A 17,533-nucleotide genomic window follows, 5' to 3' on the forward strand; every position below is an offset into this window, starting at 1 on the left:
AGGATCCACCACAGGGATTCACGTCCCACAAACGGGAACCACCAGCTGGAATTGTTACTCCATGTGAAACCCACCAGCAAGGACCCCACGGAGCTGTTCTCCAGCTAAACTGGCTCTTCCAAGTGTAAAAATTCCCAAATTTATTGAAATTAAGCATCAGAGGCCCCCAGCCTAACCCTGTGGGTGTGGAGAGCCTGGGGATCCCCAAAATTCCATTCCATTGGCTCCTGGGGGGACTCAGAGCCCACAAACCTGGAGCTTCCATTCTCCTACCCTTCCCAAGGGCACCACCGACCCCCTGCCACACAAATCCCGCTCTGTCCCTGCCGAGATCCCATCCCAGCCAGAAGGGTTTGTCTGGATCAGCTCTGGAGAGCAGAGCTCACGCTCAGGGCAGGAATTCCCAAAAGGAATCCTTAGGAAAATGGAATTATGTCCCACAGTTTCTCCCCAAAACCTGGCACAGCAGCAAGAAAAGTTCTGATTTTTGATGCAACACAACTATTGATAAATAATTTTAATTGCCCTATGATGTTTAATGAGATACCCAGGCCATGCTGACATCATTCCAGCTCAAATGCAAATTCCAGGTAAATTCTCAGCTCTAACAACACCCAAGTGATGCATCCCAGCATTAACCTACTCTGAATTTTCAGGGCAAAACCAGCAATAATAAATATTTAATTCCATTCTAGTCCCTGGATGGTGCTTTGCAACTGTAATTCCCAAATGAAACAAAGTCGTTCTGTGGACATTTCCTTATTTTCAGTTTCCCTCTGCCGCTGACTCATTGTGTCCTTTCCTGCTGTTGCTAAATCCACTTCCTCTCCCAGCTGAGGAACGATCCTGACACAATAAACCCCAAATAAACAAAGAAATCACGCACAGCCCCAGGGGAAGGCTGGGGAGCAGGGGCTGGGATTTGTCCTGGTGTGTGACAGTGCCCTGGTGTGTGTGACAGTCCCCTCCTGGTGTGTGTGACAATCCCCTCCTGCAGTGCCCTGTCCCCACCATCGGGGATGTCCCCGTGTCCCCTCCCCACCCCTGCAAAGTGACCCCAAAGCCACAGAAGGGCAGGAAGTGACACAGCCCTAAAAATAGAAACAGGAATGAATAGACTCCAGCCTCGCCAGCCGTGGTTTTTGGGGTATTTTATGCCCTGTCCCAGCTTCCCTCCCCTCTGCCCTGCTCGTTCCCTGGGCTGGTCCCACAGAGCTGAGCCCAAACCCTGCACCAGGAGCTGCTCCAGGCCTCGGGAGAAGCCCCAAACCCGGCTGAGCAGCACAGCTGGGAGCACATCTGGGAGCGCATCTGGGCCCTCCTCAGTGCCAGGACCCGCTCCCTCAGGATGGGCTGGGAAAGGCCGATTCAAACTGGGACATCAAAAGGGAAATGAGTTTTGGGATTCTCTCGGCACAAGGACCAAACCCTTTGGTGTGCAGCCCCTTCCCCGTGGGCTGAACCCACGGCCACCATTGTCCCTCTGTTGGAACATCCCAAAAAAGGCTCCATGTGCCCCGGGAATGGGGATCCCACTCCCTCTCTGGAGGCGAAGAGCCTGATTTCCTTTTTCCAGCAGTAAGGGAAAGCTCAGAGCTGCTAAACCTGGAGCAGGTCAGACTCTGGGGGTCCCTGGCATGGGAACACACGGAGCCAGCACTGCCAGGAACGCCAGGATGGGCATGGAAGGGTGAAAATCGTCCTTGGGTGAGGCCAGGAAATAGGGCACAGCGAGTGTGGGGTGCTTGGAACACGCCCCATGGCTCCAGGACAAAAAGGCGTCAGAATTCCCCTTTCCTGAGCATGAAAGCATTGCTGGAGCCAGTGAAATCCCCCTCGGGGCTGGGTGGGCTCCAGAGGGAGAGGAATTCCCCATTCCTGCTGGGATCAGCTCCCAGACACTGCTGGATCCCAAGGGAGGAGAGGAACCCCTGAACTCCCAGCAGAGTTCAAGGAAAACTCTCCAAGGTGCCAAATTCATGGGCATGGGGCACTCAGGGATTGAGGTCAGCTCCAGGATCTTGGAATGTCAAGTGCCAGAACTATCAGGGAGAGATTCTTTACAAGAGGATGGGGCAGGACAAGGAGAAATGATTTTAAACTGGCAGAGGGCAGGCATGGGTGGGATATTGGGAAGGAATTCCCCCCTGGGAGGGTGGGGAGGCACTGGAATGGATTCCCAGAGCAGCTGTGGCTGCCCCCTGCATCCCTGGAAGTGCCCAAGGCCAGTTTGGATGGGGCTTGGAGCAGCCTGGGACAGTGGGAGGTGTCCCTGCCCATCAGGATGGGTTTTAAGGCCCCTTCCAACCCAAATTATTCTGTCATTCTGTGATTCCATGCCACAAAACCTCGATTTTATTGCAAGTGTTGGAATAAACCTCTCCCACCAGTCCCTTCCCATCACAGGGAATTTGTAAAATTTAGGGATGAGCTGACCCAAGCCCTCGCTGAGGTGATGCTTCCCTGAGCTTCAGCACACCCCACGTGCTTTTCCAGCTCTTTGCAGAGCCATCTGTGGGATCTCTGTCTGAACAAGGCCCCAGAGCTCCCTGACAAAGGCTCTGTTTCATTGTCACTGCTGTGGGACGTGGGGCAGTGCCACAGAGCCTCCTCAGCTGTGCCAGCCTGGAGCACTCTCCATGGAATGGGGCCAGGCCAGCAGCTCTCCAGCTTCTCCACACTGGATTCTCATGGAATTTGAGGTTTTCCCAAGGCCTGTCCCTTGGAGTTACATTTTGCCACCAGAATTTGCACTCACTTTAACGAAAAATATGTTATCACCTGATTTCTGCAGCCTCCAACCCCCTCCTGAGACCAAACCAAAGAAAACTCATGAAGCCTCCAACTATTTTGTGAATTTTACGGGTTAATTCTGGGGTTCTCTGGGATCCTGGGAGGGGTGGGGGGCATCCAGCCCTGCCTGGTTCATCCCTGCACTTCCAGCCTGATCCAAAGCGGCACCAGCACCTCCCTGGCACAGAGTTTGCCAACAGATCCCTCTCAAAACCAGCCAAATAAAGCCAATCCCAACACCTGGGCACATCCCACATCCCTGAAAAACCCACCAGGCCCCACCACTGCCCCACCTCAGGGGTGATCTCTAGGCCACTAAAATCTCTTTTCTCCTCAGGTCTCTTTCTCTTTTTAATTTTCGCCGCACGTGTGGAGCCTGGAACCATCCCTGGAGCCCTGGTGCCAGCAGATAGCTCAGCCCTGCCTGGTGCCAGAACACGGAGCCAAATCCTGTTCCCAGGGGCAACTGGGAGCCTCCAGCCTCAGGCACAGCACTGGGTGCCCCTCCATTCTCTGCTTTTCACCAGAAATTCAACAATCCGTGATTCAGACACGTCACCCACTTGTACAGCAACGGTAACAAACGTGGATTAAAGCAGGAGGAGGCTGAGGAGCCCAGCACTGCTCCCTGGAGCTGTCAGGCCCTGCTGAAAATACAGATTTACACAGCAAACTGAAGGCCTGCCCGAGGCTGAGGGCCAGTAAAGCCCAGCTGAGCCACCCAGCAGAATAAAACCTTTATTTCTGGGCTGAAGCCTGGATTTGCACGCTGGATTTTTATTCCATGTGGGCTCAGGAGCTCACAAAACATCACTCAGCCGGGGTTTTCCTAGTCAGACTGCAGGAGGAATTATGGAGCCCTAAATAAAATGTTTGATACAGGGAAATAAACTGGAATAAATAAGAAAAGAAGCATAATTAAGAGAGAAACCCATGGCACAGAGAGTGGCAGCCCCCAGCCTGATTCCAGGATGCATCCATGGAAAAGGTGGCAGATGCTGGGGCCTCCAGGCCATGGAAGGGCCACCCTAAATCCCAGGAATTCACCTGACACCACATCCAAACCCCAGGAGAGCCCTGCACTGACAGCTCAGCACTGACAGCTCAGCTCTGGGGGATCGGGGATTTCAGGAACATCCTCCTCTTCCTCAGCCCCTGCCCATCCCAGCTCCCTCCCTGCCATGGATTTGGTGGCCCAGCCATGACCTGGGCACGGCAGAGATTTTCTGCTGGAATTCTCCAAAACAAACCCATTTTCAAGTTTTCCCAAGTGCTGACTTGTTCCTGTCTTTGATTTATTTTTGGTTTCTTTAACAGCTCCAAGAAAAGGGGTGTGGGGAAGGAGCAGAGCAGAGCAAACACAGCCACCCCCTCCCAGGGCAGCCACGAAATCCCATCACTGCTGTGATCCCAAAGCAATGCCATCACTGCTGTGATCCCAAAGCAATCCCATCGCTGCTGTGATCCCAAAGCAATCCCATCACTGCTGTGATCCCAAAGCAATCCCATCACTGCTGTGATCCCAAAGCCCGGGATTGCCGTCCACAAAAGGATTAAAGCTCGGCCTTGGGTTAATGGGGCTGGGAGGGGGCTGGGGCTGCTTTTAATCCCTGCAGCACCCCGGGAAGGTTTGGAAACACACTTCCATTGAAAAGATGTTTCCCGGGATTCTTTTTCCTTAGGATTAGGGTGGTTTCTGGCTGGTTTCCCTCTAATATTTATGGGTTTGGAGGAGAGGAACCAATCCATAACAAGCAGGGGATGGGAGCCGGGAAAGGCGGCAGCGCTGGCGCAGTAACACCCAGGGATTTTGGCCAGGCCCGTGCCGCAGCTCGGCATCATCATCACCACCATCATCATCATCACCATCATCATCCCACCCCCCGGAGCCCTCCCAGCCGGGAAACAATGCCCAACCTTTAACCCGTGCGTTCCTGAGTATGCTGGGAAAACATCCGCTGCTCCCAAACAATGGCCCCATTTATCCCGGCTGTCCAGAGCAACAGGCTCGGAGTGCAGGGAAATCAAAAGGCTGGGGAAAAAAAAAACACGAAAAAACCCCCAGGATAATTTTTCCAAAGAAGTTAAAAATAGAAATTCACTTCCAGTATTGCTAGACTGAAAATATTCCGTGAAAAATCATTTCAGCGCCTCTCTGTTTGGTTATCTTTTCCCTTGGTGAGATATTTTGCATCTGAGATATTTTGTTGGAAAACACGGCCTGAAGTTGGAATGAAACACGGGAATGGAGGAAAAACAAGGAAGGGGCGCTGGCCCGGGCAAGGCCCTGCTTGCTGAGGGTCCGGCCCTGGGGATGTTTGGGAATGGGGGTTTTCCAAAACACTGCACGGAGGCAACGGCATTCCTCAGCATCGCCGTGCCGGAGGGACAGGTGCTGGTGCATTTGATAATCTGCCGGTGCCATCGAGCCCCTAAATGAGACATCGAGAGCCTAAATGAGACATCGAGAGCCTAACTGAGACATCGAGCCCCTAATTCAGCCATCGAGCCCCTAATTCAGCCATCGAGCCCCTAAATGTGCCATCGAGCCCCTAACTGAGCCATCGAGACCCTAACTGAGCCATGAGACCCTAAATGAGACATCGAGAGCCTAACTGAGCCATCAAGCCCCTAAATGAGCCATCGAGCCCCTAATTCAACCATCGAGCCCCTAAATGTGTCATCGAGCCCCTAACTGAGCCATCGAGCCCCTAATTCAGCTATCGAGCCCCTAACTGAGCCATCGAGCCCCTAATTCATCTATCGAGCCCCTAACTGAGCCATCGAGCCCCTAATTCAACCATCGAGCCCCTAACTGAGCCATCGAGCCCCTAATTCAACCATCGAGCCCCTAACTGAGCCATCGAGCCCCTAACTGAGCCATGGATCCCCCAGAGCTGCTTCCCGTGCAGGTGCACCCACAGCACCCATCCTCTCACCCTCCTCTCTCCAGAGGGAAACGGAGCCCCAAGCCCAGCCCAGCTCAGAGGTTCCCCACTGAAATAACCCCCAAACACGGGGACCCCGGGGCTGGGGGCTGCCTGCTCACGATCACCGCCATCGCCGGTTCCTGCGGAACGCGGAGCAGCCCGCAGCCTGTGAATCACCATCCTGCGCTCGCAGCAACGTGGGAAGCGCAGGAAATGCTCTAAAAAAGACATCCCTGCGCTGCGGCAGCTCCGGGACTGCCATCCCGCGGCTCTCTCCTCCCAGGAGCGGTTTTATCCCGGCAGGGAGGCACTGGGATGCGGGCAGGGGGATGCGGGCATCCCCGGCCCCGCTGAGCCCCCCAACATCACACGGAGAGCACAAAAGCCCCGGGGCCGCTCTGCCTGCCGAGCCCCGGGGTGCTCGGTGCGAATCCCGAGATGCTCAATGCGAACCCGGGGGTGCTGGGTGCGAACCCCAGGATGCTCAGTGCGCACCCCGCGATGCTCAGAGCGAACCCTGAAATGCTCGGTGCGAACCACGAGATGCTCGGAGGGAACCCTGAAATGCTCGGTGCGAACCCCAGGATGCTCGGAGCGAACCCCGAGATGCTCAATGCGGACCCCGAGAAGCTCAATGCAAACCCCAGGGTGCTCGATGCGAACCCCGGGATGCTGGGTGCGAACCCCGGGATGTTCAGAGCGAACCCCGCGGTTCTCGGCGCGAACCCCAAGCGGCGGCCCCGCGCTGCCGCAGCCCCGGGGGCGGCACAGAGCGGGGTTGGCTCCAGCCGGGGATGGCCGGAGCTGCCCGGGGCTGGGGGCCAGGCCGCGCTCGCCCCTCACCTGGTAGGAGCAGTTTTCCTGGTGAACCATCTCGGTGCATCATCCGCCGCCGCCGCCCCGCCGGCAGCGCCCGCAGCCGCCGCGGCCCCGGCGGGGGAGGAGGAGGAGGAGGCTGGGGAGGAGGAGGAGGATGGGGAGCAGGCAGCAGCAGCAGCAGCAGCAGCAGGAGGAGGAGGCAGCCCGGGAAGATGGATGCGGCCGCGCTGCTCCGCCTGCGCACGGCGGCCCCGGGAGCGCGGGGGGGCCGGGCCGGGGCCGCCTCCGCCCGCTCCGCGCCGGGCTCCGGGCGGGGCTGCGCGGCCGCTGCTCCTCTCCACGAGGGGGAAAAGTCCTCAAAGCCCCCCTGGACACGGGGGGGGCTCCCCCGGGCCCGCGGTGCCGCGGCAGCCGCAGCTCCGAGCCCCCCGAGCCCCCCGAGCCCCCCGAGCCCCCCGAGCCCCCGGGACCGGCCCGGCCGGGATGGAGCGCGGCCCGGGGCACCCCAAAGCAGGCAGGCCTGAAGCAGCAGCTGCAGACACCTTCCCTGTGCCTGCTGCCGCGGAAATGCCGCCCGGGAGTTCTGCGAGAGGCTGTGCCCTACATTCCGGTTATTTTTACCTCCTGCAGTCGGCAGGGAGGGAGCCGAGCTCGGCCCCAGCGCCCGCCTGGCCCCGGCCGGGATTGGGGCAGGGAAAGCGGGGAAAGGGCCAGGCTGGGCATCGGGAACATTCCTGCACTGAAGAGTGGGTTAAGCACGGGAAGGGGCTGCCCAGGGAGTCACATCCCTGGAAAGGTTCAGAAAACGAGTGGCTGGGAATGAACCTGACCCACTCGGGAACGTGGCTCAGTGAGCGCTGAGTGATCTTGGGGATCTTTCCCAACCCCAAAGCCTCATTTAAAGAGTCTGGCCCTGGCTGTGGCTGGAGTGTGAGGACACCCCAAATGTAATTTTCAATCCTTTTTTGTCTGGACACAGCTCATGCAAGGGGCACTAGAACACCCAGAGAGCGATGGTGGGGTCACGGGCTGGGCTCACACCATGCCCCAGGCACTCCCAGCCAGGCAGGGAACAGCAGAAATCCCATCCTGCCCTCCTTCCCTCCTTTCCAAACAGGATTTCTCCTGCTCTAGGCCCAGCTGTTCAGGGATTCACATGACTAAATCCAGGAACACTTGCTCAGGGCAGCTCGGAATTGATTCCCCCACACCAGATGTGCCTCTAGAAAAAATAAAAGCCTTTGTGGGATCATCACCCTGCCCCAGCTCTCCCAGCTTCCCACCAGCACAGACAGGCTGGAGCAGCTGTGGGAGGATGGATGGAGAGTCCCTGGAGTCCTGTGCAGCTGGGGCACGCATGGAGAGAACCCCCAGACCCTCCTCCCTGGTGCTCTCTCTCCCCTGCAGCAGTAGAGCTTAAAAAAAATTAAAGACACTTCATTTAAAAAGAAAAAATTAATATATTCTGCATGAATTTTTAAGAGAGCATGAAGTCATCCTTGGTTTTTCCTGGATCTGCAGAGAATCCCATTCATGCAGACATCAAAATAAAAATTCATCCAAATAAACCATCCCCACTCTGCAATTTGCTGCATAACCTTGGCTTTGTTTGGAGAAGGATCTGTGGCAAGCTAAAAGCGGCTCCAAGCATTACATAAACTCAAATTCCATTTATTCTGTGCATCACAAGGAAAACTCCCAATCCGCCCCCTCAATGGTACCACACAGCTTCATTTTCAGTGGGACAATTCCCAAAGCTGGATCAGAAGTGCTTCAAAGGGAATTTCGAGGAGGTGAGGTCTGAGCCCACCAAGGATTCACTGCTGGGAACGGGGAAGGTCCAGTGGTGACCCCAAGCTTGGTGCCAACCTCCCCACTCCAGGGCTGGAGTGGATCCCTTAGGAAACAAAAGTTTCTCCTTTTGGAAAAATAATCCCAGAGAGAGCCAGGTTCACCTGCTGCAGCAGAGGCACCTGTTCCCAGGCAGGCTCTGCTCCCAGGACACAGAGGTGGGAATGCCAGCAACTATCCTCAACCTCTGGATTTGCTCCAGAGGTGGAAAAGGCCAGGAATTATCCTCGACCTCTGGACTTGCTCCACAGGTGGAAAAGGTGGAAGGAAGGAAGGAAGGAGGTGGAAAAGGCCAGGAATTATCCCTGACTTGTAGATTTGCTCCAGAGGTGGAAAAGGCCAGGAAGGAGGTGGGAAAGGCCAGGAAGGAGGTGGGAAAGGCCAGGTAGGGAGTGGAAAAGGCCAGGAATTACCCCTGACCTCTGGATTTGCTCCAGAGGTGGAAAAGGCGAGGTAGGGAGTGGAAAAGACCAGGAATTATCCTCAACCTCTGGATTTCCAGAGGCAGAAAAGGCCAGGAAGGAGGTGGGAAAGGCCAGGAATCACCCCTGACCTCTGGTTTTGCTCCAGAGGTAGAAAAGGCCAGGTAGGGGGTGGAAAAGACCAGGGATTATCCTCGACCTCTGGATTTGCTCCAGAGGTGGAAAAGGCCAGGTAGGGGGTGGGAAAGGCCAGGAATTACCCCTGACGTGTGGATTTGCTCCTCTGCTCCAGCCCTGTTTGCGTTCCCGGGCAGGCAGGAGGGAGGTGGGCAGGCAGGTGATGATTAAAGCTGAGAGGGATTAATGTGAGGGAAAGGCTCCTGGCAGCTTTCCAGCTGGGTCAGCTCTGGGATGAGGATGAGCACGGGCTGCTGCTGCTGCTTCCACAGTGGGCAGCTCCTGGGACCCCCACCCACCCCTTTGCACTGGGAAAGAAACCCAGGGCTGCCTGCCCTCCCTAATTTGCATTTCTTAACGAGGAACCCCAGTTTAAGGTGTCTGATACCACTTGTGAGACGATCCAGACGAGTTTTCCCAAAGCTTTCCCCAAACCAGTTTTGGATTAGGAATGTGTGGCTCAGGAATCCCTGGAGAACATCTCCAGAGGGTCTGACATGGGAAATCCTGCCCTCCAACCCCCTCCAGGGGGATTGGGAAGGTGCTGCTGGGGCAGGGCGTGCCCTGGAGGTGAGGTGGGCACCAGGAATGAGCCAGGCCTGATCCCTGCATGCCCACAGGGGGGAATTCAATCCCATGGCACTGGCAGCACATCCCTGCCCACGGACACGCAGGGAAAGAAACCTCAGCTTCAGCAGACACTCAGATTCTGAGAAGAAACCTCAGCTTCAGCAGACACTCAAATTCTGAAAAGAAACCTCAGCTTCAGCAGACACTCAGATTCTGAAAAGAAACCTCAGCTTCACCTGACACTCAGATTCTGAAAAGAAACCTCAGCTTCACCTGACATCAAATTCTGAAAAGAAACCTCAGCTTCAGCAGACACTCAGATTCTGAAAAGAAACCTCAGCTTCAGCAGACACTCAGATTCTGAAAAGAAACCTCAGCTTCAGCAGACACTCAGATTCTGAAAAGAAACCTCAGCTTCAGCAGACACTCAGATTCTGAAAAGAAACCTCAGCTTCAGCAGACACTCAGATTCTGAAAAGAAACCTCAGCTTCAGCTGACACCTCAATTCTGAAAAGAAACCTCAGCTTCACCTGACACCCCAATTCTGAAAAGAAACCTCAGCTTCAGCAGACACTCAGATTCTGAAAAGAAACCTCAGCTTCAGCAGACACTCAAATTCTGGTGGTGAGACAATGGAATTGCCTTAATTATTCCTCTACAGAAGGAGGGAATTATAGAGGAAATATTAGAAATATAGAACTTATAGAAAAATGTTAGAAAAATAGAAATTATTTTCCTCTACAGAAGGAGGAAACACCTGGTATCCCCAATTCTGGGGGAAAAGAGAATTTCTGCTTCTGTGCTTGTATTTTTAGGATTTTTTTCTTTCTGTTCTTAAGCTGATGGGAGCCCCCTGGCACATCCCAAGCCTTGTCCCAGGGAATTCCCAGGCTTTCTGCTTTCCCCGTCTGCCTCAGCTCCAAGGCAATCATTAACAGGCGGGGGGAGGAGCACGGGGAGGTTATCGGCTCTGCCATCCCCATTCCCGCTGGGAATGCGCTCCTTCAAAGGGATGAGGGCGGCCAGGGAACCGATCCCTCCCATTCCCAGCGCTGGGCGCCGTGGGAAGGAGGGAGGGAGGGAGGGAAGGAGCCGGGTCATTACTCACAGCAAAGCCACATCCAGCCCTTTTCCCGGCCTTTCTGGCATCCCCCACATTTATTTTTACACGCTCGTGTCGTGCCCTGATCCCCCCCAGCCACAAACCTTTGGAATGGGAAGGGGAAGAAGCAGGAGCAGCATCAAGGCAGCCCAGCCATGGAATTCCTGCTGGACACCCCAGGAATGTTTTCCTGCCCACAGGCATTCCCAGAGGGGCCTTATCAGCTGGGAAGGTTTATTTTCCAGGCTGGTTGGCCAACCCACCCCGCTAAAACAAAAGCCAGGCTCAATAAGTGATTTTTTTTTTTTTTTAATCCCAAAATAAATATGCTGCCGGAGTGTGGAGCAGGTGAAAATCAGGGAGGAGTTCAAGAGCTGGGAATGTTTCATTCTCAGTTTTCAGAGAATTGCAGGATCGGACAATGGTTTGGTTTGGAAGGAATTTAAAGCCCATCCAGCCCCCCCCCTGCCATGGGCAGGGAAACCTTCCCCTATCCCAGACTGCTCCAAGCCCTTCCAGCCTGGCCTTGGGCACTGCCAGGGATCCAGGGGCATCCTTGGGAAAATCCATTTCAGGGCCTCACAGGGAAGAATTCCTTCCTGATATCCCATCTAACTCTGGCACTGGGAGCCATTCCCTGTGTGCTGTCCCTCCATCCCTGTCCCCAGTCCCTCTGCAGCTCTCCTGGAGCCCCTGCAGGCCCTGCCAGGGCTCTGAGCTCTCCTGGAGCTTTCCCTTCTCCAGGGGAACATTCCCAGAGCTCCAGAGGGGCTCCAGCCCTGCAGCAGCTCCATGGAACGCTCTGGGATGATGATCCTGAGGGAAAGCATCCCTCAGAGGGAGAGGCAGGGACCCAGCCCAGCCCCAGCACTCCTGGGTGCTCCTGCTGGCTCCCAAAGGCTTCCCAAGCACAGCCAGCTTGGATGGAAGCAGGAATTACACCCAGCATCCCGGGATTTCAGCTCTATTTGCTGATGATTTCCTGGGAGTGAGGGATTTAGCTCCTCTTTAAGCCCAGTTAAGCTTTCCCTGGGTTTAAATCCAGCAAGAAAAATAAAGAAAAAAGCGATTATTTTTAATCAGTTAATACTCGACATCTGTTGGAAAGGGGAGTATTTGTTTGGATTACACCCATGGATAATGCTCTGCACTATTCCTTTTGCACTGGAGGAAGATGATGCCCAGGGCTTGTCCCTCATTTTGGGGGGTTACTCTGCTCCAGGTGGGAATCAACCTCCTGCAGGTTAAGGACCCAATGTCCTTCCCTTTCCCAAGCCTTCTTTACTTCCCTGGAATTTTCTGGATCCTTTACAAGCAGCACCTTTACAACCCCACCTGAAGCACCAGAGATGGGTTTGGGATAAAAACACAGAACCCAACCAGGATTTTCCCTTCCCTAAAAGCCTGAGCAGCAGGATATAGCAATTCCCCATCCTGATTCAAACACTTCACAGGGAATTGCAGGGATTCATTTAAGCCACCCAAGTATTTATAACTCTCCAGTGATATAAATCCACCAAACATATGGAAAACAAGCAGATTTTTCCATGGAAGCCATCCAGGAAGGCTCAATGGCACCACACAGGCTTCATTTTCAGCGGGACAATTTCTAAAGCTGGATCAGAAGTGCTTAAAAGGGAATTTTATGGAGCTCTGATGGGGAGGTCTGAGCCCACCAAGGATTCACTGCTGGGAATAGAGAAGGGAAGGATCCAGGGAGAGCTCAGAGCCCTGGCAGGGCCTGCAGGGGCTCCAGGAGAGCTGCAGAGGGACTGGGGACAGGGATGGAGGGACAGCACACAGGGAATGGCTCCCAGTGCCAGAGGTTGAATGGGATTCTGGGAAGAAATCCTTCCCTGTGAGGCCCTGGGATGGATTTTCCCAAGGATTCATCATTCCTGGGAGTGTCCAAGGCCAGGCTGGGCAGGGCTTGACACCAAGGCCAGGCTGGACACCCTGGGATAGCTGCAGCTGTCCCTAAGGCAAGGATTGGGACTGGATAACCTTTAAATTCCATCCCACCCAAACCATTCCCTGTGTCCATCAGTTTATCTCCAGCACTTCAGGAGTGTGGGGAGACAGCACAGAAAAGCTCCAGCTGCCTCCTTGCAGTTTGATTTATTTCTATTGTCAGGAATCAACAGTTCTTGTGGAAATGCAGCATCCCCAGTGAGCAGGATCTATGGAGAGCAGCAGCAGGAAAAATCAGCTTTTATCTGAGCATCAATAAATTCACAAGTTCCTCACTCTGCAGCACAGTTTGGGGGAGGATTTGTCGCAAACCCCATCAGCTCCAAACGATTTTGCCCAGTTTGGGCTGGCACACCCAGATCTGGCACTCTGGGCAAACACAGGGGTGGGGCTGGGTGGGATCTGAGCTGAACCCCAAGCAAACCTCACGTACCCAGAGCAGGGAGAGCTCAGTGTCCCCACAGAATTGCCAGTGCTGGAGGAGCACAGGGTGTCCCTGCCTGCAGCTGCTGTGCCCAGCTCCTCCCTGAGCCTCTGCCAGGAGCAGCCTGGCACTGCCAGCCGGGACAGGCACCCCCAGCACGGAGCTCCAGGGAACCAACTCTGCCCCAAATCCCATTTTCTGCTCCAGCCTGGGCTGGACTGATGGATGCTGGCAGCACCCATCCCCTCCCAAACCCATCTGGAAAACATTCCCAAAGTTTCAGCTGTATGGATCCAGAATAAACCAAAATCATTAAAGTGACCCATAAGTAACACCCTCATCTGATCTCTGATAACAAATTTAGGATTTTTTATCAGCCCTGCTCAAATCCATGGGCAGCACATCCAGGCTTGTCCAGCCAAATTTCCCTATCCCTCTTCTCCCATTTATTTTGTTCATTTTCATTTTTCCAATATAAGTTTGCAATATTTGAAAAGAGATTTGAAAATTACAAAATCGCCCCCTCCAGCCCCATTAAAACAGCAGCAGGAAGAGGAATTAATGGGTTTTTCCAAGAGGGGAAAAATGGCCCAACAAGGGACTTTCCCTGAGGATGAGGGACAGGGTGGGAGAGCAGGAATTATTTGGAAACCTTGCTGGATTGGGAGCACAAACAGAAATCCCATGTCCCCTATTCAACACTTCAGTTACTGCTCTGGGGGATGTTTCTGGATGGAATACAAAGCCATTTGAAATGTGGCAAAACCCCTGGAACTGCAGGCTGAGGGAAGCCCAAGCTGATTTAAATCCAGGGGATTCATTAATTAATGACTCCTGAGTGTGGAGTGTCCAGTGTGCTGCACCTGCACTCAGCCAACAACAAAAATCAGGTCATTAATTAGAAATAAAGCACTGAGCCAGAGGGCAAAATCTGGGGATGGGGATGGGATTATCCCACTGCTATCACTTCCAGCCCATCCATCCTTCTCTATTCCCTTTGTACTCCCTGGTGGGAACAGCTGAGAGGCCTCATTTCTTTATGGCTTTAATTTGTAATTTTAATTGCAAAAGGGGTGGCAAAAGCCCAGGACTGGGATTTGCAGGCTGAAAAAATAAACACAGCACGCTACAAAGTGGATGTGCAATGAAAAAACGTCTTTTTAAACAGAGCCCAACACCAAAAATAGGAATATCCTGAGCCAAACAGGTGACAGCAGCGGCCTTTAAATGCCTCCTCAAAAAAGGAGTGACTTTGCAGGGACAAATCTTCCTCTGAGTCATGGTCAGGACAAAAATAGAAGGGGATTTTTCCCTCAGCTCCGAAGGCTGATGCCCATAACTCCAAGGTTTTTGGCAGAAATCCACTCTTTTTGAGGGGCATCCTTAAAATATGCACTGAAGTGTCCCCAAATCTGAGAGGTACACACCCTGCTGGGATCAGGGATTTGGGGAAGGATGGAGCAAACCCAGCCTGGGTTTTGTGGCTGGATAAATGCAGGTGCAGCACACTGGACACCCAGGATTAATTAATGAATTAATGAATCCCCTGGATTTAAATCAGCTCTGTTCCCTCTGCCTGCAGTTCCAGAATTTTGCCACAATTCCGAGGTTTCAGATTCCATCCAGAAAGGGCTTTTGGCCCCAGACCAGGAACTTAATGGTTGCTAAGGAGAGGATGTGGGATTTCTGTACCTGCTCCACCCCAGTGGCATTTCCATGGAATCCCTGCTGTCTGAGCTGCTCTTGCTTCAGGATAATTTTCCAATTCCAGCCTTTGAGAAGTGGATGTAAAGATGATTTTTGGAGTTTGTCTGCCAACGCCAGGGTCACTGGGAGAAAGGGAAAAAATGAATCCTCTTGTCTGGAGCTGCCTGGCTCACAAAGGTGATTCCTCCTCACTGGGTGTCACTGCCAGCTCCAAAAACAATTCCCTCGGGGATGAGAAATCCCATTCCTGCCTGCTCTGGACAACCACTGAGAGTGCAGACTCAGTAATTCAAATAAGACAGGGCAGGCACAGCGAGCAGGAGGCTGGAAAAAGCTAAAAATAACAGGATAAGCAAGGGTGGATCCCAGCTGAGCCTCATTAGTCATGGAGCGAGGGAGCTGCTGGTGGCACAGCAGCACCATATAAGAGCAAGAAAACAACTCTAGTCTCTTAAATCTCCTTTTTTTCCCCCTCCTGTTCTACCTCAGGCATTCTTTTCTTGCTCTGGCAGCCTGCAGCTTTTTCTGGAATCTTTCCCCAGGATGGAGATCCAGGCTGGTTCATTTGAAGGTCTCTGCTGGAATCGGGCCAGTTTTTACAGACAGGCACAGGAGGGGTTGTTAGAGGTTGGATTTGGGATTTTTTTGTGGATTTATGATTTATTTTTTTTCCCATTGACACTATCAGATTGAGCCTTTGAGTTGAGCCATGGAGTTCCTGGTGGCAGGAATTCCCAGGAAAGGCAGAAGATTCACTGGGATGAGCACCAAGGTGCGAGCTGCAGTTTTATCTTGGGATGGAGCCACAGGACAGCAGAGGGGGCTCAGGCTGGGCTGGAGCTGAGCCTGGTCTGGAAGCACTGGCACGATTGGATTTTCAGGAGAAAACAGAGAAAGGGAATGGGGGCACCCAATCCCTGAGGCATGGGAAGGAAAGGAGGTGGTGATGCCTTGTGCAGGCTGCCCTAGAGCTGGACAAAGTTCCAGAATAAAGCAGGGATTTATCCAAAGGATCTCCTCCATGGATCCACCTTGGGCAGCACCAGAGCCCAGCCAGGGCTGCACCCAAGATGAACCAAAATGGCCCCAAAATGCACGAGCGCTGCCGGGGTCTGTCCCTGGGATCAGCTCTGCTCCATTTGCACCTTGCAGTTCATTGTCCCATTGCAGCTTTAGGTTATGAAGTCTTTTTTCAGAATCTGAAAAATATAAAAGCTAAAACCCGAGGCAGCAACGGCAGAGGGAAGACTGGGAATTCAGCTCTGAGGGATAAGCTAAGTCTCCCTGCTGTGTTGGGAGCACAGGAGTGCTCAGCTTCTCCAAGGAATCCTCATCTCCATGCTGGGAACAGCAGCACAGGGATGCTCCTGCTGCCTTTCCCCAGGGAAAGTTTATTTTTCAGGAAACTGTTATTTCCCCACCAGCTACATGCTTACAGATTCCCCTCCACATCCATTCCCGTAACAACCAAAATCCTTTTCTAAAGCTGCAGCTGCTGCCTCGCTGACCCCTCATCCCTGGGATTCCTTCGGGGATCAGGGCAGGGAAAGCTGTGAGCTTGGGCCCAGGCCTCGAACTGCTCCTGTTTGTTTTGGTTTGATTTGGGCCAGCACAAACCCAGGGGCACCGGAGCCACTCACGGGGCCTTGAGCAGAGCGTGGGACCTGCCGGGCAGGACAGAGATCCCAAAGGCCCTGGAATTCCTGAGGGCCTCAGCATTCCCAAAGGGCCCCAGAGCTCCCAAGAGCCTTCAGAGCTCCCAGAGGGCTCCAGAATTCCCAAAAGCCTCCAGAATTCACAAAAGGCACCAGAGGTCCCAGAGGGCCCCAGAGCTCCTGAAGGCCTCTAGGATTCCTGAAGGCCTCCAGTGTTCCCAAAGTCACCCAGAACTCCCAAAGGCCCTCAGGATTCCCAAAGGCCCTCAGGATTCCCAAAGGCCTTCAGGATTCCCAAAGGCCCTCAGAATTCCCAAAGGCCTTCAGGATTCCCAAATACCTCCAGAGCTCACAAAGGCCTTTAAGATTCCCAAACTCTTCCAGAATTCCCAAAGGCTTCCAGTGTTTCCAAAGGCCTCCAGAACTCCCAAAGGCCTTCAGAATTCCCAAAGGCCTCTGGAATTCCCAAAAACCTCCAGCATTCCCAAAGTCTCCCAGAGCTCACAAAGTCTCCCACAATTCCCAAAAAGCTCCAGCATTCCTAAAAAGCTCCCAGAATTTCCAAAGTCTCCCAGAATTCCCCTGGCCAGCTGTGGAAGCCCCTGGAGTTCCTCCTGGAGCTCTCCAGCCCCTCTCCTGAGCAGCAGCAGTTCCAGTTGTACATCCCAGGCATTCCAGGAGGATCAAATGCAGGGATAACGAGGAAGGAGGGGTTGGGGATGGAGAACAGAGCTATCCCAAAACAGCAGCACAGTTTCCTGGGAATAACAGACATTTCTGCTCCATGCCAGAGGGATGGGATGGGGAACAGCCCAGGAGCAGCACTGCCAAGCTCATCTTGCAAAATATATTTATTTACATGGAATCTGGCACATGGGGACAGGTGTAAAATGTGGGAAGCTCTCATCCCTGTGATTTATGGACTGCCTGGTATTTCCTGGGAATAGGCACAATTGCTGCTGCCTCTGAGCAGGGAGAAGGGCTGGCTGAGCTCTGAGCACCTATTTTGAGCCATTTAAATAATATTAATATATGAAAATATCAGCCAGTTTGGCCACTTGAGGATGGATTCCAGGGAATTCCAGGAGAACAGGAGGTCAAGGCTGTATCC

General features: G+C 53.5%; 1 protein-coding gene across 2 annotated transcripts in view; it reads right to left on the reverse strand.

The window, feature by feature from the left end:
• LOC134423900 (schwannomin-interacting protein 1) overlaps positions 1–17,533 on the reverse strand; it is an 84,260-nt gene that overhangs the window by 10,619 nt on the left and 56,108 nt on the right. The window contains exon 1 of one of the 2 annotated variants that reach the window (XM_063167412.1): positions 6,567–6,670. The exons of the other annotated variant lie outside the window; for it this stretch is intronic. Coding sequence (XP_063023482.1) covers positions 6,567–6,596 — 30 coding nt within the window. The 5' untranslated portion in view covers positions 6,597–6,670. Of the gene's footprint in view, positions 1–6,566; positions 6,671–17,533 lie in introns of those variants that run through there. 2 annotated transcript variants of the gene reach the window in all.

This window comes from Melospiza melodia, chromosome 12 (genome assembly GCF_035770615.1).
Source record: "Melospiza melodia melodia isolate bMelMel2 chromosome 12, bMelMel2.pri, whole genome shotgun sequence".
NCBI classification, from domain to species: domain Eukaryota; kingdom Metazoa; phylum Chordata; class Aves; order Passeriformes; family Passerellidae; genus Melospiza; species Melospiza melodia.